Genomic DNA, 23,372 nt, shown 5'->3' with positions numbered 1-23,372 from the left:
GGTTGGTCCTGACGAAATCGCGGTGAAGACGATATCAAATCGATCTATTTAATCATCTGAAATACAATAACGCGAGTAGGCAAGCCATTTTTTTGATCCAAAAAAGTTTAAAAAAGGAAAGAGCCAAATAAAGAGCTGTTAAGACGAATAAAAACAAACGATGTAAATGACATTCACTGCTCCAGCCAGCACAAACTTGCCCTGTCCTTTTACAGGCAGACAAGACAGCCCTATCCCTAGCCCAGCCAGCCCTTCCCAACTCCACTGCGCCGTTATGAATAATGACAGTTTGAGGATACTCGTCAAAGCCAGTTTGGAAAAAAAAAAAAAAAAAAAAAAAAAAATAGGAAAGAAAGAAAGAAAGAAACTCCGCAAATGCCCCAGGGAGATTGTATATAAGTAAATAAATAAAAGTTGAAGTTAAAAATCAAGTAGCAAACCTAAGACGTCGTGTTAGTGTTTTCCCTTTTCCTCTGAGCTACAAGAACACTTTCTGGGCGTCTTTTGGATGGCTTTCGTTCGGGCAGTACGGGCATTTAAATCGAGAGCCCTTGCTAAGTCTCATGAGAGATTCCTGCGCAATGACGTGACCACAAGGCATCATCATGGGTGGGTTTTCATCGGTGGTTTGTTCTTTCGAAACCGGGCAGACGAAGATAGAATGGAATTGGTATGACGGTGGGAGGGGGATTTCAACCTGCATTTTGTTAGCGACGAGCGTTAGAGATGGAGCAAGGAAGTTTTGCAAATTTAAGACGGGAAAAGAATCAGGGGAGCAGGGAGTGTTTTCTCACCGGAAGTTCGTTCTGGGATGTCCATTCTGTCCGCTTCTCTTTCATAATGGTTTGTAGCTTGAGTAGCGTGGGGAGTGCAATCGCGCCAGCTGTAGCTGCTATATATAGAGGGGATTCTGCTGCTAGACCCAGCAAAGAGCAGTATTCACGGGTGAAGGAGTGTGCTACATCGTTCCAGGAGGAAGGGTTGTTAAAAATGTTTTTGTAGGGGGAGTCTGCGAGATTAGGACAAAATGCCATAGCCCCCATTAATTGTTGGATTTCTGGCAGATGCCTTCTCTGGAAAGTCGAAAACTCGTTCCTGGCATATTCCAATGCCAGCTGCCGGCCAACCGCCATCGGCGTTTGCGGATTTTTGCCTCCGTGGAATAGCCACACGAACTGCAACCTGCACAGCTCAAACTCTAGATTGCTCCCCCTTGCTTCCAATAGGTGTCGATGTTCCGAGGCCCATTGTATGGCCGGTATTAAGTTTCGTTGCTCTTTCAACTCATGTAGGATTTGATACATGAGAACAAACTGTTTCCTGATATCACCTGATTGCATTTGCTCCATTTCCATGGCAATGCTGGCGGTGTCAGAATCGGATTGATCCGAAGTGGGTTGTGCGGGAGTTGGATTTTTGGCCACTTCCGATAAAAATGTAGAGGCAACGGAAAACTGGCCCTCTCGAAGTAGGTGCATGGCAATAGCTCTGTTCACCAGCGCTGGCTGTGCTGATAAAGCGTCATAAGGCAGAGGCTTGTCCTTAAAGAGCTGCAAAGAAAAATATAAAGTTAATATCATGTAGACCATTTCCATACGCATAGATTTACCACACATAACATCCACGCATGCTGGGATCTTACTTTGTCCAGGGCTTTGGTATATTTGTTCAGGCCGCTATGGGCGTCCTTGAGACTGTCGTTGGTCGCATCGAAGGAAGCCTTCACAGGGTTTTGTAGCTTTGCCAAAGTTATGGATGCTGAACTGGGATCTAAGCAGACAATATGAGTTACTAAGAATCCTTCCAAAAAGCCAAATATCCGACCCGCAAGCCTTGGATATTGCTCTGTGTGCCGGAGTTAAAGGTTATTTATGTTCCGGGAGGGGATAGCGGCTCACTTTCGGCAATGTTGTTTCTTGCCTCCTGGAGGAGGTCAATTGTGGCCTGCACATCTTTGATGCTCTTCCCAGTGTGAGCGCGCTTCCAGAGCCGTTGATGTTCCTTCTGCAGTAAATCCATTTTGCCGGTGGCGGAGTGGGTGACCCAACGAATGTCGCCTTTGGTCAGAGAGCTCTACCGGCGTTGGGGTATGGCGGACATGTCGCGACGCTACAGCTTCAGCTTCAAGGCCAGACAATGGAAGAATCCCCGCAAGGAGAAGACGGTGTAATTTTGTTTGTTTGTTTTTTTATTTTTTTATTTTATTTTTCTGCTATATTTCCCCTTCAGCTGCTTTGGTGTGGTCGTGTCGGAGTGGTCATGGGCAGTTGAAGAAGCAGGTGAGCAAGCGGTGGTTATTGATGGTGGTTTGATGGGTTGATGTGATGGTGATGGGTGATGGTGATGGGTGATTGGGTGGTTGCTCCCAACTCCGCATGAGCATGTAACATACGGTACATTACGGAGTACATACGGGTACATCCCGATTCAGCTAGGGTACCGCCGGTAATACAGGCCACCATCCCATGATTGTGGCGCAAGCCATATACGTATTGTACTTGTATTAAAGACTTTCTCTGCAGGTTTGCACTGCTAAAAGGACAGTATCATGTCGTATTAGGTACTGTAACACCGGTCGGAGGTACCTTACCCTACCTAGTCCTCCCGGTCTTGTGATCATCCTCAGCCACTTGTGACGTCGCTGCTTCTATCCATCCTCCAACGACACTGTTGGTATGGAATTTCGTTCTTGCAGTCGATCTACAACTTTTGAGGATGCACACATTAAACCACAGACTGTCCTATCCTCCAAACCGATGATGGCCTTTTTCACTGACAGTGCTTATTTGCTCACTCCTGGCCCTCCAGAGCCATAACAAATAACTGCAGAGGTACACCGCCGCTTGTCCGATTCCGCAAGCACTTAATCCAAAACCTCCTTCCATATACCGATTCGAAAAACAAGGAGCCTACAAGGGATAGAGATAGTCCATATCCTGTTCTTGAGCTGCCATGGCCTTTCCCAACGACACTGGTACTTTCTCGCCTCACCCCGCTAGTCCTCGAAACGGTGACAGGACTGCCGGTAGAGGTTATTCAACACCTCCTCATATCGAAGCGGTCGAAGGTTCTTCTCCCAAGCAGGGCCATCAAAGATTCGTATTTACAGACCCTGTTGCCTTTCGATACCTGGAAGAGGACCCGTCGACAATAGTGCTGGACCGGCGACGTACATTGAAAGGCTATGAAATATACATTGTTGAGCAGTGGGCATGCTCAAGGGTCCATCCTACCTTTGTCATCAACACATATACTGGCGATCCTTCAAACACTGCAATGGTGGCTGTGCTAAGTGTCCCAACGGATGAAAATGCCTGGTCCCCCAGATTAAAGGTTTACTTCGATGCTATTGCCCAATTTCATGCTAGAAAACGAGAAACCCCTCTTGGAATTTTGATGGTTACGAATCTGAGTAGTTTTCCTTCTGCGTTGACTGTGATTCCCGTGCCTAATGGCGATGTGAAGAGACATAGGGAGGATTTCATTGTTAACGAGGATCTGAAACGCCTTGGCTGCTCGGGGCGAGCTGGTATGAATCTAAAACAACCCACCGCCGCTACGCAAGCCAAATTTCACCAACTATACAGAACGAGCGAGCGGGTACCACTCTATTCGGCGGTAATGGAGCTGGTAAAGCAATGCCAGACGGCGCTGATGATTTTCGATAAGCTGGTCCCTGAGTATGTTGATGGATTGCTCTGTGACGTAACAGAGAAAGCCATAAACGACTGGTGGACCGATATTGGAACCGACTTTTTCAACATCGAGCCCAGCGATGGGATTCTAGGCCCAACGACAGTTTCCGCACTGCTTGGTACGTTGATGGGAGCGAGGAACCGCCTTAATGCGAACGGTGCCCCAGTCCCCAAGGATGTTTTTGACGTGGCAACTCTAAAGCGAGGAATAGAGAGCTTTCAGAAGTCCCAGAAACTGGATAGGACTCGCAGACTCGATCGACAGACATTGGATCGACTACATCGGGTAACTGCAAAAGCCGCTAGTGGTGATGGCTGGAATGTACCACGCGCAGTAAAATCCACTGTTGCAGAACTAGGAGGCAAAGGCGGAGAAATGGTCATGGGAATTGTTGGCGGACGTGCCAAAGCTGGAATCGCGGAAATTGAAACCATAGATATGGACCGATTTGTTCAGTTAGTCGGAGGCGAACGGCCTAAATGGCTCTGGCATGGGAAGCCACGCAAGACCGGAAGTGATATCTTCCGCCATGCTGCTGGAGACAACTCGATGGTTTTTACGTGTGACGACCGTGGTGGATATAAATGGACTAGTAGGAAGAGGGACGCTGCGTCTGATCATAACTCTGGCCGCCATAGCCTTGAAACCGACTATTCTGGAAAAATGCTTGATTCCCCAGCTACTCTTTTGGATGACAGGGAACAGCAGCTAAAAGGTGCCCTAAAACGATCCGTCACTGGCAAGGTATCCGATGCCCGTGCAGGGTTTGGTCGTTTCAAGGACGCTGTTGGACTACCTAGTCTCCGGTCTCATCATCACAAGCGGTCTAGAGATGGCGTGGATTTTGAAAATGAGCTAGGCTCTCATTCAAACATGGGCTATTTTGGACCGCCGTCTACGCAAACTCAGGACGAGAATTTTCCAGATGCCGAACAATTGCCATCGATATATCCGGAAAATCGAGACGATACCACCCAAGCTTTGTATGAACTGCCACCGAATGAACCACTATCCACTTCCAATGTTATCTCCGTTAAAGCCCATGAGGGTCCTATCCCTGACGATAAGCATTCAACAACTAATGAATCACAACTCAGCGAGGAAGCTGCGCTATCTGCTGGGGAAGGCAAAATTGCGCTCGAAAGTGCTGAACCAAAACCAGCAGAGCTAGGGGGAGCTACACTACCCGCTAGCATACCCCTTCGACGGCCACGAAGCCATTGTGTCCTTCCCTCTGAACCGTCAAACAATCAAGGCGATTCCCGTTGGCCACGGCACCTATCCTTTAGCGCCGTAGAAGATACGATTCTTACATGGAAAAATATCCCAGATTGGGACCCAATTCTCGATACGAAAGACACGACCCCCGCGGACGCCATGTTGCGGGAGGATATCCTCGCGTCCGACGCGCAGTATTACGGCGGTAAGATTCACGCCTTGCACGCTACGATCGCGCCTTGGGTTGAGAACCAAGTCTCCGCCGTTGAATTCATAAACGTCCGTGCCCAGGCCTGGTTAGACGAGCTCAACTCTGTCTACCATGAGAAGATTGAAGATTTTCGCGGGTTGCAGACACGCACCGCTGATCTGCTTGCGGTCGAAGGTTCGGGTCTCATGGAGGGCTCCAAGAAAGTCGAACTGCTAGGTGCAAAGCTTGATTATGAGCTCAATGCGCTACAGTCGAGGGTCGAAGAGGTGGATGCCGGATTGAGTGATTACGAGCGGCATATCGTTGGTATCGAAAATAGGGTTAGGGATCTGGTTAAGGATGATACGCAGAAGGCGAGGGAATCGTGGTTTAGCTGGGGCAGTGGGCTCCTTGGACGGTGAAATGGGTGTTTGATAATAATGGATCAAGCCGGCCTCTTTTCTTTAACTTCCCCTCTTTAGCTCTGGGAGGTACATATTGGAATGTTTCTATTTACCCCTTTACTTTTTGATACAGGGGTTCGCAGTGCTGCATATGCAGATTACTTAGAGCTGGTTTATACCCTGTTTGATTGTACTGTACATATAGTTACTACTCGCATAGCAAGGCGTTTCATAGCAGCAGACAAGCATAGCAAATCAAAGAAGTATTTCATTGATCACTTAAATCGAATGGCATCTATCTGCTCTACCATACCAAGATAGCAAGGGGGTGTGAAAACATAAATCTTACTATAATAATACAAAAGGAATACGACAGCGTACAAGCATATGACCGATAAAAGTACAAAAAAAGAATCTGCTAGCCCCATAGATGCACAAACATGAATCCGTAGATAGGGTATAAAACAAGTGATGTCAAAAGGCGTTTTCCGCCTCCACAGTCAAGTTTCAACAGCCCCTCTCACCGCCATGCCTGATTATGGAATATAAAGGAAGACACGCCCATAAGGAACAATACGGTCTCTCGCCCACGCTGTTCTCGTAACATCTCATTTAGCCAGCTCCGCAAACCAAGCAAATACCGTATCCCTCAACGATGAAACCCGCATTTATATTCCAACGCACGAGAGAATGGCGCCCCGGGAATCAATCAAGCTCCAGAATAGATGGGTAAACGTAGCGAAAGAAAAGGCTGTAAAAGATGTAAAAGAAACCCCCGCATCCGTGTATCCATTATCGTCATCTCTATCCCATCATCCGGTGGCCGACGGCCCCGTATCTCGGTATCTCCCTCTCCCTTGGTGGAATTAAAAAAAAAAGGTATTGTCCTCTTTGTTTACATCCCAAACCCAGAGCCACCCTGCTGCCCCATAGCCTGCCCTTGCATCTGCTGCATTTTCTCCGAAACCTTCATGTTGACTTCGAAGAACTTGGCCACACAGCGGTCGAGGCAAACGGATTCGCCTTTGTTCAGGTCTCCTTCGCGGTAGTCGGGTGGGATGCACTTTTTCATGCAGGCGCTTGAGAGGCTGGGGCCATTGGAAAATGGGGAAAGGGATATGTTAGAAAAATGAGGCCTCTATTTTTGTGTGACTTATTGGTGGTTTTTCTAACTTGGGTTCCTTTTTTTTCCTTAAGGGGGGAGGCAAATTTTCGTCCATAGCTTCCGGGTCGTGTAACCGTAAACTCACCGCGTCATCATATCTGTGACCATCTCAACCTCCATCTCAGCCCTGCTGATTTTCTCCTCTGAGGATAATTTTGGTTGGCCTCCGAATAGGAACGACATTTTGGTGGTTTTCGGGCGGGTTTACGGGATAAAGGTTCGGGTTAAAGGATTAGCAGTTATCCGGCGAGTGCGGGTTAATATGATATATATGAGGAATCTGGTATTGGAGTTGATGGTTGCAATTCGAAAGGACTTTGTATATGTAGACTGGGATATGAGTTTCGTTGTTTGCGGGCCGCGGTATGGGGCACTTTCGCCGATTTAGAGTTTGATTTATATCACGTGGTATAAGTCGCCGCAGGTCAAGGCGTTAAAAGATCACTGACAGATCGATACAAAGTGAGATAAAATCAAAACGAAGCTTTTAGGATTTCAGTACTATCCCATATCTATCTTCAACAATGGATGTATATATAGAAATATCTTTATCGGTTTGCGCAAAGTTGAGCTGAATTAGCCTAGGAATCTGGCCGGCCGTCAGAATAAACTCAGTCTGTTCTAACCACATCTGGAACGCTTAAATATTTAACCACAGTAAATCCGGCGGCATTATTTCCCTCCCCTCCCCAACCCAACCACGACCGAAAGCTCTCGCTCAACTCGATTCCTCCAGCCATTGGACGTCACCCACAGTGAGTGCTATCGTCCGCTGAGCAGATGCGGACTTCTTGCTCTCGATGGGTAAGCCAAGTGAGTCTGGATAGGCCATTTGCAAGGTACGTATATCTCTTGTCAGCTTTCCACTCGTTTTCCATTCCTGGCAAATGCGTAAGGACGAGATACTACATTTACCGAACCGCTGCGGATTATGCTTTAGAAAGCGAGGGTTTTTTTTTTTCTGCCCTCGCCCCTTTAAAGGCAGAGGAATCAAAACAATGTACCATTAATCTGAAAATGTGCTATGCAAATTGCTTTGCGTTAATCTACTTTTTAAATGTATCCCGGAAACGCTTCGGAGATCCGCTAATGAAATCCAACTCTATAAAACTTTCTAGTTTCGCCCGCTCACACATTTCGTCCCTGAATGGAACAGCGATACAGCAAACCTTCCGACCGGTCCGTTGGTCGTCAACAAATACACCGACTGTCGCAGAGGCAGCCAGCGTGAACGATAAAAAGGGCTGGAAAAACAGGATCGCAGAGATCACAAATATTTACCGAGAACCATACCCACGACTGTCCGTCGATAAGCGGTCAATCAGCTGTGACGAGTTCCACTCCAAATATAAAGACATAAAACCGAACGAAACTGCAGAGCAGGACTTAGTGGTTATCTATGGTATGTAGCCTAGATTTTGGGAAATATCTCTCCTAAAAGAAATAGAGGAGGGAGAAAAGAATACCAAAAGGGTTCGGCCTGCGCTCATAACTTAAGCGATTAGGTAGAATACAATCTACACGTATTGCGGGGAGCAAGTTGATATTTCTTGACCTTGTGCAGAATGGACGGAAAGTGCAGATTCTGTGCAACCAGAGACATCTGGATGGCACTGGCGTGACGCCAGAGAAATTTAAGCAGTTCTATCATCTTCTGCGGCGTGGGGATGTTTTCTGTAGGTTACCATTATCCCCCCGAGTCGTATTATATTTCTTATCGTATCACCGAGCAAAGCGATCTGTGTAACGCAAATTAACATTTTATAACTGGTCCGGAAAATTAGCTGCCATCGGAAAACCCCATAGAACAGGCCGCGGGGAGCTCTCCGTGACCGCATCCGAGCTTCCCAAGCTCATCACGCCATGCCTACACGATATCCCGCTCCGTATCAAAGAGCAAGAATCTTCGCCGTATGACCGGCACGTCCAACTACTCTCCTCCCCCACCGCGGCCGATATCCTTCGAGCTCGGTCATCCATCATTCAGTACATACGCACCTTTTTCCTAGACAAGTCGTTCATGGAAGTGGAGACGCCAATATTGGCATCTGTTGCCGGCGGCGCGGTTGCTAGGCCGTTCGAGACATCCGCAACTGAATTTCCTGACCGACCTCTGTCGCTGAGGATTGCTCCAGAGCTATGGCTCAAGCGCCTTGTTGTTGGCGGGTTCGATAAGGTGTTTGAGATTGGCCAATCATTTCGCAATGAAGGTAAAAACCCTCTTCCCCCTTACCCTGGATTTTTTCTACCTTGTAATTCCAGGGAGAAACAAGAAAACAATCATCTAAAACTGGGTGTTAAATCCACAGGTCTCGATAAAACTCACAACCCTGAATTCACAACCTGTGAATTTTACCACGCATTCGCCGACCTAGAAACGTTAATATCACTGACCGAGTCCATTTTCACGGGTCTCTCGCAACACGTTCACAATCTAAACCAAACACTACCAACCCTATCGCCAACCACAGCCAGTTTCGCAGCGCCCTTCAGCCGCCTAGACTTCATCCCAGATCTCGAGGCAGCAATGGGCCACAAGCTCCCAGACTTTGTCTCCACGCCTACTGAAGAAGCAGCAAAAATAATCCTCGACCTCTTCGAACAGCTGCACCACCCACCGCCGACAAACGCAACCCTCCCCCGCCTCCTCGACCGCCTAAGCTCCATCTACCTCGAACCGCAATGCAAAAACCCAACCTTCATTATCAACCACCCGGAATGTCTCTCGCCGCTCTCGAAATCGTTCATCCACCCGGCCAACGGGCAAGTGGTGACTGCGCGAGCGGAGCTCTTCGTTGACAAGCGGGAGATGGTGAATATGTACGAGGAGGAGAACTCACCGTTTGAGCAGAGGCGCAAGTTTGAGATCCAGCTTGGGTTCCAGGGGCAGGCGGTGGAGGAGGAGGGGGAGGGGAAGATGGATGAGAGTTACGTGCAGGCGCTGCAGTGGGGGTTACCGCCGACGGGCGGGTGGGGGTGTGGGGTTGATAGACTGGTGATGTTGTTTACGGGGGCAGGGCGGATTGGGGATGTGTTGAGTTTTGGGAATTTGAGGAGTGTGACGCGGTCTGAGTAAGGGGAGAAATTTCGCCTCGCTCTTTGGGAGATTATATCAGGATGAGATATGTATTTGTATGGGTGTTTTTCACTTTTTGTTCTCCCTTTAATGATAGATGGATTAAATGTATGATAGAAACTCAGATGAGAGAGGGTGATTGGATAGATGTACCATTTTAGATCGACGTTGACGTGCCATCACCATCATATTAACCTCGATGCTCATCGACAGGATACTAACGAAGGCAGCAATCAGGCAACCAGGCAGCGAAGACAGGTGCATCAGGTAACTTGTTATAGAAATATCCCAGCTTTTCCCCCTTCATCAATAATCATAATCCCGGACCAGGTCCGGTGCTATGTTTATCCGGCCGATCAACCCCTGTTTCTTGGCTCGGTGATGATTGTCTGGCAGCAACAACTCGTCAGTCCTCACGGATGACAATAACATGAACTCGACATCGTAATGACACTTCCATTCGGCCCCTGGACACTTACAAAAAGTGATCTTTACGGCGCTGGCGTCGGGGTAACCTCCCAGACATCCCGAATTCAACATACCGGGGATATTTTTAACCGGTCTGGCTTCCCTTCTAGAGCCACACTTCCCGGCGATGCCGTCGTATCGCAAGCATTATGCATCACTACTTGCTATCGCCGTCGGCTTTCTAGCCTTGTTCTTATGGGGCCCCCAACGTTTACGCAATGTGGGTTGGCTGAGCTTCCACGCGGTTGTTTTTTTTTTTCTTTTTTTTTTTTTTTCTTTTCTTTTCTTTTCTTTTCTTTTTTTTTTTTTGGGTGGACGTGAAACCTAGAAATGCAGCGGTGATGTCTCCAATCAAGTCAATTCTCGAAATGACTCTTGATCCTTGGAATTGAAAAGGACTTTGTCCGTCTTCACCCATTGCCTACACTCTTATCATGTCCGCCGAGAAAAAACACTCTGTGTCATCCGAAGATTATGATCCTGTTATTTTCGAGGCAATCAAAGTCAACGCAAACGAACGAAAGGAGCTCTCCACTTCGAGAAAAGCTGCCCAGCAAGCTCGGTTTGCGAGAGGGGCAGAGGAATTGGATAATGCGGTAAAAAGGGCTGTCGATAAAGATGTTATTGTGGCGGCGGGGAGAATAGGCGAGACTAGTGGAAATAATCCAAAATAATCGAAGAGGAATATGGGAGAAGAGGTATCGCGGCTCATATCAATGCTGATTTTGCACGCTCAAACCTGTCTAGGTCGTTTTTGAGCCCTTCGTTGACCTCCTTGTCCTCCACCCCGAATAGCTGTTGAAGTCGCTCGTTATACTCCATCTTATCTTTGACTTAGCCTTCAGAAATCCCGCTGCGTCGTGCGTCCAATGTTGATATGTTGTTAGAAGAAATGGAACTCTGTCCATGTCCACCATTGTAAATTGGGGTTGGATCCGTGCATAGAAGAAGACTTTGCTGAGGCCGGACGGGGACTGCAGTGCTAAAATGTACCAGAAAGAACCAGTGTCCCAGGACCTCTTCATGACGGAGGAACACTGCATGGAGTGGGATGGGTGAATCTTGTGCTCCTGCTCTTTAAACACCTCCACAAACTCCTTATGACGCTTGCTGTACTTATCAGGGCTTATTTCATCCCCAGTCTCGCCAGTTAGCCAGTAAGGCAGCTGCAAGAATTCCAATGGTTGCGCAAATGGCCCACTCAAGATCAATCAGATACTTGATATTCCAGTCGTCATCAATAAGAATGTTGCTTGCGTGTAAATCAGTCAAGCTAAGATAAAATGGTCCATGGTTCAGACCAGGCTCGAGAAACCGGGCTGATAGAGCGCGCATCATGGATAATGCTGACATTTGAGTGACACAATCTGCAACACAAGCGAGTGAATTTGGCTGGTAGCGTAAGTAACTATCGTGGACGGATAAGATACCGTTAACATCAGAGTCAACTGTAGGGTACACACGATCTCGGGGGATATCAAGAGGTGTCTCCTCGTTTTCCACAATTGTCGACTTAGCAGCAGCGAGAGGCCTGTTTTCTAGTCGTAGAAAACCATCATTATCAATCGTGAAGGATCCAATTTTCGGCAAGGGCCTGTGGCTGAGGGTGAGGATGATTTTTGCAAGGTTTCGGAACAAATTCATCCGTAGTGTCTGATCATCATCGTGCTTGTCACGCCAGTCATCTGAAAGCATCCTTCCATCTGCTTCCTCGATGAAATCTAATAGCAAATACGGGCCAAGTTTGTTAGAGATAGTGGTTGGATGTTGAACGAGTCGAGATGGAAGGGGAAGTCGGAGCAGCTTTCGGATTGTGCATTTTAGGGAATACCATAGCCGTGTGAGAAACGGTAGATGCTCTCTCTCGGTAAACTAGAGAATGTCTTAACAACATTAAATGACAACAGTGAGGGAGAAAAGAACAAAGATTCTCACAAGCTGGCCGGTTGAAAGACCAAATCCGTATAAATGTGGTATTGGGACTGAAGGACACTCCTGGCTGATCCAAGCATAGGTTGCAGCCTCACAACGCACCTTCTCATCCGCGTTGCCAGGAAGAAAAGTTCTCGCCAACGCGATAGGGAAGAGGAAAACGCATGATTACGCGTCGTAAAAGTATTGACGTTGACAGGGACGCAGAGGTTGAAGCTACCACTCATCCATTTCTTTGGTTCTTCCACTTCCACTTGACAAGCTGAAGGGTAGATGCTGAGGTGATGAGCAACGAGCTTGGAAATCGCATCACGATTCCGGTATATGCGCGTGTAGAACTTCCGCCTGCTCGGTCGCGTAAGACAGCTCACGTATAACATTGCCATCGCTTCCTTTGGCCTGGGAGTAGGTGATCTCCCCCCGGAGGGTACGCCTGGTAAAAATAAAGCTGCATTCTGCCACTCTCACTAGATAGTTGAATTGCTAAATATTCTATATCAGAAGATAATTGTACAGTGGAAAAGAGAACGGTGTTTGATGTTCTTAGATAGATCGATGTGAAATGCAGCTCATACAGTGACTGTTGACTGGGTGATCCCAGGTGAAGTTGTATCTGCTTGGTTGGGCGGTTGTTCCACTTCCACCTTGAACTGTCGTGCGCGTTCCTAGTGCTAGTATGGTGTCCATGAGATGAGACATTGCGTTATCCAGAAGCGATTTTTTGGTGTGAGGATCTGGGTCCCTCCAGCGTTCCCTTCTACTGGGATCCTGGGAATTTCTGCGAGTGGGATATTATTGATCAATGCTCCAAATCATCGTGCCTCCAAAGCAATGTTCGCTGGTCCATTCATTGCCTCTTCATTTTTATCGTCTCTGAATCATCGTAGCCAATCCACTGGTTGTCAAAGGTAAATTTATTTCATCATATCTTTCTTTTAGCAACTGAGGCTGGAGTAGCCTTTCTGAGATCACTTGCTCGATCTCCTTCAACGTTAAATAATACGCCTTTGGGCTGACGTAGCGATTAGCAACAGCAAGCAGATCACAACAGAGACAAAGAGGAACTCTTACTATTCCCAGTCAATATCAACAGCCTTGAAGCCATGTTTAGCCAGGCTTAGCCATGCATTCTTTGATGAGTAATGTAATGAATTTCTTGCGGTTTTCCGGGCATGGTGCAAGCTTGCTCCACGTTTTTTCTGTTGGGCGGGGATCGCTGAAGGGCCGGCCCCGTACTGCTATCCAAGTCTCTGGAGTTTTTGACGATTTTGTATTACTATCTATGATATGGGTTACACGCGCCTGGTAGAGTGCTCCCGAGTTCCCGCCTCAGCGTAAAGTCAGTTGCTAACTCAGATTCGCGGCCCAATTCAACCGCCGGCTCTGGATTGTGTACGGAGCACAGAGTATATAGTACATGTACATCCATCGGCCACGCGAGAATTTGTCCATCCCGACGGGCGTACTAGATATTTGTATTATTGGTGCATTTCCAGTATTTGGTATTTGTCAACATAGATCTATGTACAGAGAGGATATACTTGTGAGCTGTGAGTCAATCAATATTCAAGGAACAGTGTTCTTTACCTGGGGTCTGAGGTGCTGAGTGGCAGCTGAGATACATAGCTAACCAGACATCTCCATATGCTTCTCTGGAAAAGGTTCCTGTCATCATCCTTCGTCATGGATGTAGTAGGCTTTGTTGTTTCTTGTGGCCTTCCCCGGCGCTGAGGCTCCTTCCGGGCCTGCGTGTGGGATCGTAATTTAATAATGCTTTCACACAGCCGTGCAAACAGGTCTTCCTCTACTACTGTGTATGAGGTTCCACGATTGGATTGGCCACCTGTCAAACCTCTACGCAGGCCACAGGGGCCAGCATGGCTGCATGCATGGCTGGCAATGATGACATGGATGATGATGATTAAAGCAGCCTGCCTCTTCGCGTTAGGTTAAATCCTTGAGTATTGGGATATACGCAGATACATGATACATCACATCCGCCATAGTTTTTGTAGTCGGCAGCAAGCACGAGACAGATTTATCGCTTCCACCAATACGATAATTACCAGCGTGAACGACAAGCATCGCACCGCATCCCCAGCCAGCCGGTACCTGTATATAACGGAGTATGTATCTTTGGTTAGCTTCTGCCGTGTGCACCGCCAAGACTCCGCTGATGGAGCTGTGTCGTGCTAGATGATTGGCCGCTGCGGGGGTGCTAGCGAAGCACATGACTTCGTGTGAGTCACCTGAACTCGCGTAACCACTTTACGCGTCGCCCAGCTTTGCAAGCCGCGTCTCCCTCTTCTGTTCTTGATAAAGAGATTTCCCCCAATTCCCATTATTATTATTGAGAGAGAGAGAGATTGCACGGAGTAAGAAGGTTACTCTGTATAAGATGTTTTGTAGTTTTAGTTTTTGGAACCAAGGGGGAAAAAAAGAGGTGCTGATGCTGCCCTGCCGTGGACAACAGTGCAGGTTTCCTTGTTCCTTGTTTCTTTTTTTCCTTTTTTTTTTTTTTTTTTCCCTTCCTGCTTGCGACTTGTTGCTCATTCAATTCCTTTGCCTTTGCCTTTGCCTTTTCCTTTTCCTTTTTCCTTTTCTCTTTTCTTTTCTTTTCTTTTCTTTTCTTTTCTTTTTTTTGCTGTGCTGCTAGCTTAGTGATACTTGGAGCGGAGATGAGACTACTGCGGAGTGGACGCTGCCTAGCCCCCTGCGATGAACGGGGTATATAATAATACTGATACCGTTTCTTATATATAATATCTGTGCTTAAAAGGTGTGGCTGAGACTGAGAGAGAAGGGGGTTTTTTCTTTTTTCTTTTTTCTTTTTTTCTTTTTTCTTTTTTCCTCTCCCTTTCCTCCTGCGGGTGTTCTCAAGCTGTCAAATCTCAAATTCTGTCGACTTCCAGGATAGTTTGTGTTCATTTTACATACCAAGGCTTGCTGTTAGCTATATTTATTCGAATTACATTCATTGCTTGCCCCCCCGAGCTGATATTTTGGCTTGTCTGGGAAAAGAAAAGAAAACAAGCCAACTAAATAAACCGACAACCACTCCCACCCCCCCCTCGAAGAACAGAAACACCCCAGCTGGAATCATGTTTGTTAGACGGTCATCCCAAAGCCATACGGAGAGCTTTTCTTCCAAATATCGAGCGGGTAAATCCTCGTCTCGATCAAAGAGATCCTTCAGAGATCCTGCATCATCATCGTCAACAACCACCAGACGAGCTGAAAGGGCTGCTCGCAAACCAGATAGCCCTCCAGCTGGCACGTAAGTCAACACAAGACAATTTCCCAGCCTCAAGCAAATATGCATCTACATTGAGCTGCACACAAGTATTGACCTAGATATTTCACATGTAGCAGCAACCTTACCTCTGCCATTATAACCCTCTGCGTCGGCCCCGACCAACGTCTCTTTGCCGCTCACGAGGACGTCCTGTGCATCTCACCCTTCTTCGCCACCTGTTGTCGAGGCCAGTTCCTCGAGTCCCACGGCAAGAGAATCAATCTGCCCGATGAGCAGCCAGAAATCCTCTCGTCCATCCTCGAGTACCTCTACAAGGGCGACTATTACCCACGCTTAATGCACAATAAACGCCGAGATGTCTGGGAGCTGGAGAATGCTGGGAATGGTTCGAGTGAGCAAGCTTCCGAGTCGACTATTATCAACCAGGTGGATGGGGCTGTTATCTTGAAGGATACCGCTGTCTAGTTTGTCTCCCTGCTCTCCGTTGTACTTTTAGCTCATTGTATCCTCCTTCATAATTGAAGTTGAGCTAACCAGTTCCGTTTTCTTTTTCTTTTCCCCAAAAGCTGTGCTGCAGAACGATACGGCTTGGACGACCTGAAACGACTCGCTCTCCGAAAACAGGGGCTTCAGGTCGCGGTGCAATGTAGCACGATTCTCTCTAGTGCTCGATTCGCCTATGCAAACACCCCGGACAACGATTCCAAGCTCCGTGCCCATTATCTTGCCCTGATCATCCGCAGCAGATCGACTTTCAAGCGAAGTGGCCCCATGCAGATGGAAATGGAGATTGGAGGGAAACTCTTCTTCGACCTTTTTGTCGCCATGTGCAATCATATGGTTAGTCCTTTTTTTTTTTTTTTTTTTTTTTTTTTTTTTTTTTTTTTTTTTTTTTTTTCCCTTTCCTTTTCTTTTCGTTTCACTTCTTCTTACCTGGTTTACTTTCGCTCAAATACTCACCCTTGTTTGAATAGGATGATCTCACCAACGCCTCCAAGTCACCCTTCTCCCGTTAATAATGCCCCTTTACTCTACGACTCCCAGCATCACATACGATCCACTCCGGATGGATGCCTCTCACCATTCCCTATCCCCCGCTACAATAACGCAGTCCATCTCACCTCTTATCCCCGTCGCATCCCATGCCCACCGTCCCGTCCGCACCAGGACTCTCCCCTCCACATCTCCTATCTCCTATCTTGTAGCCGCCGCGCCCTCGCGATATAAAAAACTTAATACCGCAATCCGACCACACCACACGCTATCATTCTACTATCCTACGACGCTTGTATAATATATGATTTTGCACCACCCGACTAATTGAGAGAAAAGAAAAGAAAAGATTGCAAAAACTAGCAGCGATGAGGAGGAGGTGGGGAGGGGGGAGGGGGGAGGAGCTAGTATGAAACAAGCCGAATCGACGAACGAAAGCTGTCCTGTCCGTCCATCCCTATGTTGTGTTTTGTTTTTTCGGGGCCATCTATTACTATTTATAAAACCAACAGTGAAATCCCGCCGTCTAACGTCAGTACCAGTCTGAAGCACCGAGGAAAAAACTCCACATATGGAGGAGTAACAGATGATGGGGAACGGGATAAAGCGAGTGATGGAAAAAGATGGAAAATCTATCCATCCCTCTAACCATATTCTTCCCCCATCCTACGTTACATTACTCAAGTAGCTCTACATTTTTTGTGTATTATTATCTCCCCCTTTTTCCCCGTATTGTATTTCTCACTTACTATATCCCATCTCATATTCCCCATACATTTTGTTTCTCATCATTCTTGTTTGACTCTTACTGTTTGTTAAACTTTGATTTGTTTCTTTTATATACCAGGTAGCACCGGGCACCCGCCCCGCCGCTGCCCTGTCTCCTAACAGAATGAAACAATGCTTGGTTGAGACACAGCAGGAATGCATGCATACAACAGAAACTGATGGTTGTGCATTGACTATTCATCAGATATTTTTCGCAATTCAGAACTTGCTACTGTTCTGCATTCCCCCTCCCCTTTCTCAAGTGACTCTTTCTACCAAACATTGCCTAAATCACACTCATTTCCTGATTTCTGATCGTATCTTGAAATTCCAGTTAGTTATCCGATTATGCGGAGAGAACTTTTGGGCTTGTTTTATGGCTGCTAGCTCAAGAGTTGATTGATCTCCGTTTTCCGTTTTCCGTTTTTTTTTTCTTCTTTTTTTTGTTTTTCTTTGTTTCCCCCTTCCATCCTGTATCCACATGTACCTCCTGGAGAAAAGAACATGTTTTGTGTCTTCTATCTAAATTGCCATTGGAAGGGGAATGGAAAGAGAGAAGAGAAAGGAGAAAATAATTACAAGAGAGATATGTCAATGACTAATATAATTCACCACTTAACAACCTGATTCACTTCAAATATTAATATCTTAAAAGTTCTTCTTTATTTGAACTTTTTAAGATGTAATTTATAAATATTAAGATTTATACTATAATAAAGTCTTAAATTATAACAATATAGATAAAATTAATTAAAATATAGAATAAAATAAATAATAAAATACAGTAAAGTAAAATAAAATATTATATTTATATAAGAAATTCTGCTTCTTATAAATTCTTTATATCTATTCTGTGAAAGATATAAAGCTTACTTAATTAAAAGATTACTAGCTTGTAAGAAGTTATATAATGAAAGAATTAGTAAGTCAGATTATATAATCTAACACTCTTACTTATCAGAGTAACTATATATAATACTACATATAAAATTCATCTTTAAATAAAGTACAGATATAAAAAATGACTGAAAAATATATAGTAATAAAAAATCAGTTATAAGATTTATTATTTTTTATTTCTCTATCTCTTCATCTTAATATTCTTCTTTCAACATGTATATTTCAATGTTTTAAGTGATTTAGTAAGCTCATTCACTGCATTCTTAGCAGATGAAATATATTAAATAAATATTTTATTCTTACAGATAAGATTCTGAAGAATGTGAAAATAAATCTCTATATACTTTAAGCAGTGTGAAATTACTTCAGAAGAAAATAGCTCTATAATAAACTTATTATCAGTATGAATTGTATAAGTGAGATTATTAACTATGATAAGAATAAAATAATTATCAGTATTCAAATTATTAAGATAGAATAAAATGAATTCAGTATCTTCTAAAAACTCACAGAGATAGATAAGCTTATATAGCCCTGGTGACTGAATGGTTAATGCAGCCACCTGGTAGCACCTTGGCGTGGGAAATCAAGGCGCGTGGGTTCGAAACCCGCAGAGAATACATTAAATCCGGAACTCAAGCACCTCAGGTTTCTAATAAATACAGAGGTGTACAAATCACTTCAATGAATTGCTCTATGTTCCTGGGCTGGGAAGTTATTATCACATGTATCTAATTGTCACTTCTTTGTATTTTTCTATGTTCTTGTTATCTTGGCATGATCTCAACACCTGTATTTCCTTCTGTATAATCAACACTTAACCTGTATTTAACATCACACAAGGACTTATCATAAGCTCCGCTTGCATATAAGTATAATGAAAGAATAATAATAATAATAATAATAAGCTTATATATAGTCTTGAAAAATGCAATATATTCAGTCTTTATTAATAATTTAAAGATCTCAGTTTGCTGACAGCTCTGTTATACAATAAGACTATCTATTATATAGATAATATAATCAGTGATTAAATAGAATTCTAAATCTCTATCAGCTCAATTAATATTTATATATATTATAGATTTAATATTAATATCTCTGTAATAGATTATATCTTTATTAATTAAACTCTGTAGATATCAGAGTATATATTTGAATACAGCTCAGTTCTTTAATATAGATTAGAAGCTGAATTGTTTAAGAAAATCTGTAGTAAAGTGTAAGAAATCCCGCTTCTCACAGATTCTTTATCTCTATTTCTATCTCTTATATAATTAATAGAGTTAGCAGCTCTTGACTATATATAACTATATAGACTGAAGTTCATAAATACTATTCATAACTCAGCTTGAATACTATTATATATTTAACTTCTATATTTTATCTTTCTATTATAAATACTTCTAGTAGTTAACAGTATATATTATATCAAGCTACAAATACTTGAATAATCATCTATAAGTACTTATTCTTATATTTCAAGCTCTGTCAGTTAGTAACTGTCTTTTATAACTGAAAAAACTAGAAACTTGTATACTTTAATCTCTGTAAACTCTAATGCAGATACTCAGAAGCAGTTATCTGAATTATAAATAATCTCTATAAAAGAAGTCTCAGAGAACTTATTAATTACTTATAAGACATTATTCTCTATATCTGTGACAGTGAAACTATTCAAACTGATGAATAAATCAATCTCAGTGAAGAATATTCTTGAGTATCTCTTACAGAATCAAGCTATTTTTCTATAAGAAATACTTACTGTTTGTAAATACTCTTGAACTGAGTCTCTAGACATAATCTTCAGAGATATCTATAAACTGAAAAGAAACTTTCTTAAGCTGTAATCACTTAAGATTAACTACTGAATTATAATCTATAAAAGCTTTTATAAGTTTATATTTGAAATTAACATATAAGTCTAACTATGTGATATGAAAGATAAAGAAGCTGTTATCTATACAATAACAGATCTCTACTATACTGAAGTCAAGAACTGGCTGAATTATCTAGAGAATGATTATAAGAGATTCTATTAATCTATTCTTAAGATTTATCTAGAGAATAAGTTAAGAGACTCTATGAGCTGAATAGAGAACATCTAAGCTGTGATCATTAATATTAGAAAAAGAGATAAGAAATCTGATAAAGACTACTCACAGTACTTTATAAAATTATAATATAAATTGAGATCTGTAGAAACAGAGTTCTGAAACAAGATCTGAATAATAATATTTATAAAGAAGCTGAATAAATGTGATTTAAAGATTGCTTAAGTCAGTGTATGATTACAGGCGTACACCGGCTTCTTATATATTGTAATATTGTACACTAAATTAATTAGTGGCTGCTATGACCTCTCTCTTTACACTCATAAGCTAGTTCAGAAGTGGCTGTATTATTATTCAATAGTTATATGTTCTTTCAAATCACATTCTCTCTTATCAGATTCAGTCACGCTCATATGATCATGTTGTACATTCTAGCTTCATGTGAATTAGCTTACTACTAGTGTTTCACAATTATGTGATCTATCTCTGATTTGACTAGTATTTCATATACACTCTTACAAAGAAACTTTCACTATAATACATTACTTATTCACTAACTTTTCTCATTCTTCAATCATCTTCTTCATTATTATCATTATTGAATATTATCATTATCTCAGATTTCTACTTCTTCTTCTATTCAACTCTTTCTATCTATTCATCTATCACATTATACATATTTCTGGCAATGACTCTCTGTTCTCATAATAAGTGTTATTGTAGTACTTATATATGATATCAGATAGTTTATTAGCAGTAAGTGTAATATATTGTGAAATATGATCAGAACTTGTTTATCTTCTAATAATTATCAGAATATATTATTATGAATGACATATCTTCTTCATCTTCTTATACACTCTTGACTGTTTCCTTCTCAGCAGGTTTCTGATCATGTTTTCTGACATGATTTTATGTGAATACAGATGCTGATATCTTTGTTTTTATTTATATAGAATCTTTACATGTTAACAGATCTGCATCTGTCAATGATAGTGAACTCAATGTTGAATCATTGATTGAGAACTTGAAGAACATGATTATAAAGAAATTGTTTATATTATGTGTGATCAGATCTTCTGTGTCTCTCTCTACCTCTTCTACTACTTCTTTTTCTACTGCTCTCTCTCAATCTTCTACACTTGTCTCTGTATCTGATTCTCTCACTCTCTCTATCTCTGTTCCCGTGATCTCTACTTCTACTACTTCTGGTTTTATCATCTCTGCTTTCATTATCAGCTCTCCCTGTTTTAAGAAGATATTGTATAGACTTAATAAATCACATTTCTCAGTATATACACTTCTGCTCTTCTTATCAACTCTCAGAATAATTTATTATATAAAGACTGTGTACAATACAACTATTTAAAGCTCAGTCACAGATGCTGATTATTATATTCATTTTAAATATTCATGATAAAATAATTGTTCATTTATACTGAAGAATCACTCTTCTCTTTAACAGTATTAAGATTATAAGTCTTTTTCTTTTTCATCTTTTCTTTCTGACACTGATTTTCCTGTTCTTAGAGAAAATCATTATGAGTTTTACTGTGTATGAAGTTATAATATTCACAGATATTAAGAAGCTTTTTACAACTGTAAAGTTCAATATTACAGAGATATCTACTCTGATGAATTTCTTTAAGATAATAGATTTATATCAGTCTATTCTCTGATGTCTGTTATCTGACTTTGTAATACAGACAAAAGATATTCATATTTTCAGAAACAGAAACACAGATGTTATACTTTTTTACACTTATAAGTGTAAGACTTGTACATTTTATCTGAAATATTATTATGAGAATGAGCTGTTCACACACTGTATTCTACTTTCTGCATTTCTCTGTGTCTCTCTCTCTCTTTCTGAGAAGTCTTGTATGTGTTGTAATTATGCATACAACTCTAAGATCAGCAGATGTTCATTTGATAACTATTCTCATCTCTGATTTTACAATTTTCATACACTAATAATAATTCTTAGTTGCTTCAGTGTCAGAGATCATTCTAATCAAAGATAATAATACTGCTGTGACTATCTTCTTTCACTCTTAAGCTTCTTCTGTTACTTTCTCTTTCTCTTCTGCAGAGAAGATTGTGTGCACACTGAGTTATAAGTATTTAACTCTGAGTAACTTCTGTTATTATTCATTCAGTTCTGTGTCTTCTTCTTCTTCTATTTCTTTCATCTCTGTCTTCTCTGCTCTGACTTCTAATTCTGCAGATTTTATACTCTTCTTCAATTTCTCTACATATATGTATGTGCATTTCTATATTAGCATTTCAGTCAATCTTGTAATAAATAACATTAATGTTATATACTGAGTGATAGAGAAATCAGAGATATGTATAGTATTATTATAAGAGTAACTTACAGCTCTCAAATTCCTTATGAATCTTAAGTTTTGAGATTTTCTTTATTTTTAGTGTTTTTCAGATGATGTGACATTGAAAATAGATTAAACATGTGATATATGAAAATGAATGAGATGTGTATAATAATATTTGTCTTTTATAACTGATTCTTACAGTTAATAATCAATTCATTATTTCTTTTCTTATATTTTTTCTTTATCTACTAGTCATTACTCTTATACAATCTCTATATAATACAGTGTTCAGTAACTAGATTCAGCAGCTTTCATCTTTTATAATTCTATCTCATGTATTATACTGTCTCTCTTCACTCACTCAGACTACTATAGTGAATGACTTATTGAAACTAATCTCATCTGATCTCTGAGCATTCTCAGAGATTAAGATAACTTGATCTCACATATCTGTGAATATTTCAGATAGTTTGTTCTCTGTGATCTCTGCAATTAAACTGATATAAACAGTTGAATTCAACTCTGAATTTCTTTTTCTTCTGTAATCTGACTCATGTGCAAGTCTGCTACTTTGAGATCACTCTTTACTATGTTATATTCACTGTCTACAGTGTATTATTATATGATCAGCTACAGTCTTATCACTTATTAAAGTGTAGTATTTATCTGATTTCTTCATTACTTTTCATTCTTTTCTTATAATTATAAAAAGATCAGAATAAGTGAGATTATCTGATTTATAAGTGTCTATGATTTCTCTTATCTTATGAGACTTTTTAATTGTAAGCTTCTTCTTTTTCAATACTGATGATAGTGCTGTTGTGGTTCGGAAGAACATACGACCGTCGGATAATAACGCGGCCGCTTCCGAACTACTAGCGTACGCGTACAAGTGTAAAGAGGCCATAGCGGCTGCTAA

The 23,372-nt window shown here is 42.4% G+C and overlaps 8 protein-coding genes across 9 annotated transcripts; 4 read left to right on the top strand and 4 right to left on the bottom strand.

The window, feature by feature from the left end:
* On the bottom strand, positions 1–2,340 carry BDCG_01412 (ubiquitin-protein ligase RMD5). Its single transcript, XM_045416914.1, has 4 exons — positions 1,899–2,340; positions 1,643–1,770; positions 795–1,550; positions 1–697 (listed from the first exon to the last, which is right to left on the bottom strand). The coding sequence occupies exons 1-4, from the start codon at positions 2,017–2,019 to the stop codon at positions 479–481; spliced, it is 1,224 nt and encodes a 407-aa protein (XP_045273874.1). The 5' UTR covers positions 2,020–2,340; the 3' UTR covers positions 1–478.
* Positions 2,341–2,617: 277 nt separating this feature from the next.
* BDCG_01411 (Sin3 complex subunit) lies at positions 2,618–5,832 on the top strand. The gene has a single exon (XM_045416913.1). The coding sequence runs from the start codon at positions 2,953–2,955 to the stop codon at positions 5,524–5,526; it is 2,574 nt and encodes an 857-aa protein (XP_045273873.1). The 5' UTR covers positions 2,618–2,952; the 3' UTR covers positions 5,527–5,832.
* BDCG_01410 lies at positions 5,562–7,254 on the bottom strand. Of its 2 annotated transcripts, none has more exons than XM_045416911.1 (2): positions 6,759–7,254; positions 5,562–6,596 (listed from the first exon to the last, which is right to left on the bottom strand). In XM_045416911.1, the coding sequence occupies exons 1-2, from the start codon at positions 6,854–6,856 to the stop codon at positions 6,404–6,406; spliced, it is 291 nt and encodes a 96-aa protein (XP_045273872.1). In that variant the 5' UTR covers positions 6,857–7,254; the 3' UTR covers positions 5,562–6,403. The 2 variants fall into 2 exon arrangements, with proteins under 2 accessions (XP_045273872.1, XP_045279575.1); XM_045416912.1 differs by having other exon boundaries at positions 5,601–6,596; positions 6,682–7,254.
* BDCG_01409 (lysyl-tRNA synthetase) lies at positions 7,141–10,515 on the top strand. Its single transcript, XM_045416910.1, has 5 exons — positions 7,141–7,512; positions 7,792–8,075; positions 8,179–8,349; positions 8,458–8,883; positions 8,983–10,515. Exons 1-5 carry the CDS (start codon positions 7,454–7,456, stop codon positions 9,747–9,749), a joined length of 1,707 nt encoding a protein of 568 aa, XP_045273871.1. The 5' UTR covers positions 7,141–7,453; the 3' UTR covers positions 9,750–10,515.
* Positions 10,516–10,522: 7 nt separating this feature from the next.
* Positions 10,523–11,476, top strand: BDCG_01408 (uncharacterized protein). Its single transcript, XM_045416909.1, has one exon. It carries the CDS (start codon positions 10,652–10,654, stop codon positions 10,889–10,891), a length of 240 nt encoding a protein of 79 aa, XP_045273870.1. The 5' UTR covers positions 10,523–10,651; the 3' UTR covers positions 10,892–11,476.
* Positions 11,349–12,848, bottom strand: BDCG_01407 (uncharacterized protein; the record flags this gene model as incomplete). Its single annotated transcript, XM_045416908.1, has 3 exons — positions 11,349–11,938; positions 12,322–12,582; positions 12,725–12,848. The coding sequence occupies 3 exons, from the start codon at positions 12,846–12,848 to the stop codon at positions 11,349–11,351; spliced, it is 975 nt and encodes a 324-aa protein (XP_045273869.1).
* An 884-nt stretch (positions 12,849–13,732) lies between these two features.
* Positions 13,733–14,381, bottom strand: BDCG_01406 (uncharacterized protein; the record flags this gene model as incomplete). Its single annotated transcript, XM_045416907.1, has 2 exons — positions 13,733–14,080; positions 14,133–14,381. 2 exons carry the CDS (start codon positions 14,379–14,381, stop codon positions 13,733–13,735), a joined length of 597 nt encoding a protein of 198 aa, XP_045273868.1.
* Positions 14,382–15,250: 869 nt separating this feature from the next.
* BDCG_01405 (uncharacterized protein) lies at positions 15,251–16,430 on the top strand (the record flags this gene model as incomplete). Its single annotated transcript, XM_045416906.1, has 4 exons — positions 15,251–15,426; positions 15,519–15,869; positions 15,972–16,245; positions 16,380–16,430. 4 exons carry the CDS (start codon positions 15,251–15,253, stop codon positions 16,419–16,421), a joined length of 843 nt encoding a protein of 280 aa, XP_045273867.1. The 3' UTR covers positions 16,422–16,430.
* Positions 16,431–23,372: the final 6,942 nt, after the last annotated feature.

The sequence above is a fragment of the Blastomyces dermatitidis genome (genome assembly GCF_000003525.1).
Source record: "Blastomyces dermatitidis ER-3 genomic scaffold supercont1.2, whole genome shotgun sequence".
NCBI classification, from domain to species: domain Eukaryota; kingdom Fungi; phylum Ascomycota; class Eurotiomycetes; order Onygenales; family Ajellomycetaceae; genus Blastomyces; species Blastomyces dermatitidis.
The sequence above is the reverse complement of the archived record's forward strand: the minus strand, read 5'-3'. Positions and strand labels throughout refer to the sequence as shown.

Bases quoted from the DNA above. Each gene is read 5' to 3' on its own strand.
- BDCG_01412 (XM_045416914.1), bottom strand. From the start codon at position 2,019: ATGGATTTACTGCAGAAGGAACATCAACGGCTCTGGAAGCGCGCTCAC. The intron at 1,771-1,898 runs GTGAGCCGCTAT...TTGTCTGCTTAG, and splicing joins AAGAAACAACATTGCCGAAA to ATCCCAGTTCAGCATCCATA. The intron at 698-794 runs GTGAGAAAACAC...AACAAAATGCAG, and splicing joins CATCCCAGAACGAACTTCCG to GTTGAAATCCCCCTCCCACC.
- BDCG_01411 (XM_045416913.1), top strand. From the start codon at position 2,953: ATGGCCTTTCCCAACGACACTGGTACTTTCTCGCCTCACCCCGCTAGT.
- BDCG_01410 (XM_045416911.1), bottom strand. From the start codon at position 6,856: ATGTCGTTCCTATTCGGAGGCCAACCAAAATTATCCTCAGAGGAGAAA. The intron at 6,597-6,758 runs GTGAGTTTACGG...CAATGGCCCCAG, and splicing joins GTCACAGATATGATGACGCG to CCTCTCAAGCGCCTGCATGA.
- BDCG_01409 (XM_045416910.1), top strand. From the start codon at position 7,454: ATGCGGACTTCTTGCTCTCGATGGGTAAGCCAAGTGAGTCTGGATAGG. The intron at 7,513-7,791 runs GTACGTATATCT...AAAACTTTCTAG, and splicing joins CTGGATAGGCCATTTGCAAG to TTTCGCCCGCTCACACATTT. The intron at 8,350-8,457 runs GTAGGTTACCAT...CCGGAAAATTAG, and splicing joins GCGGCGTGGGGATGTTTTCT to CTGCCATCGGAAAACCCCAT.
- BDCG_01408 (XM_045416909.1), top strand. From the start codon at position 10,652: ATGTCCGCCGAGAAAAAACACTCTGTGTCATCCGAAGATTATGATCCT.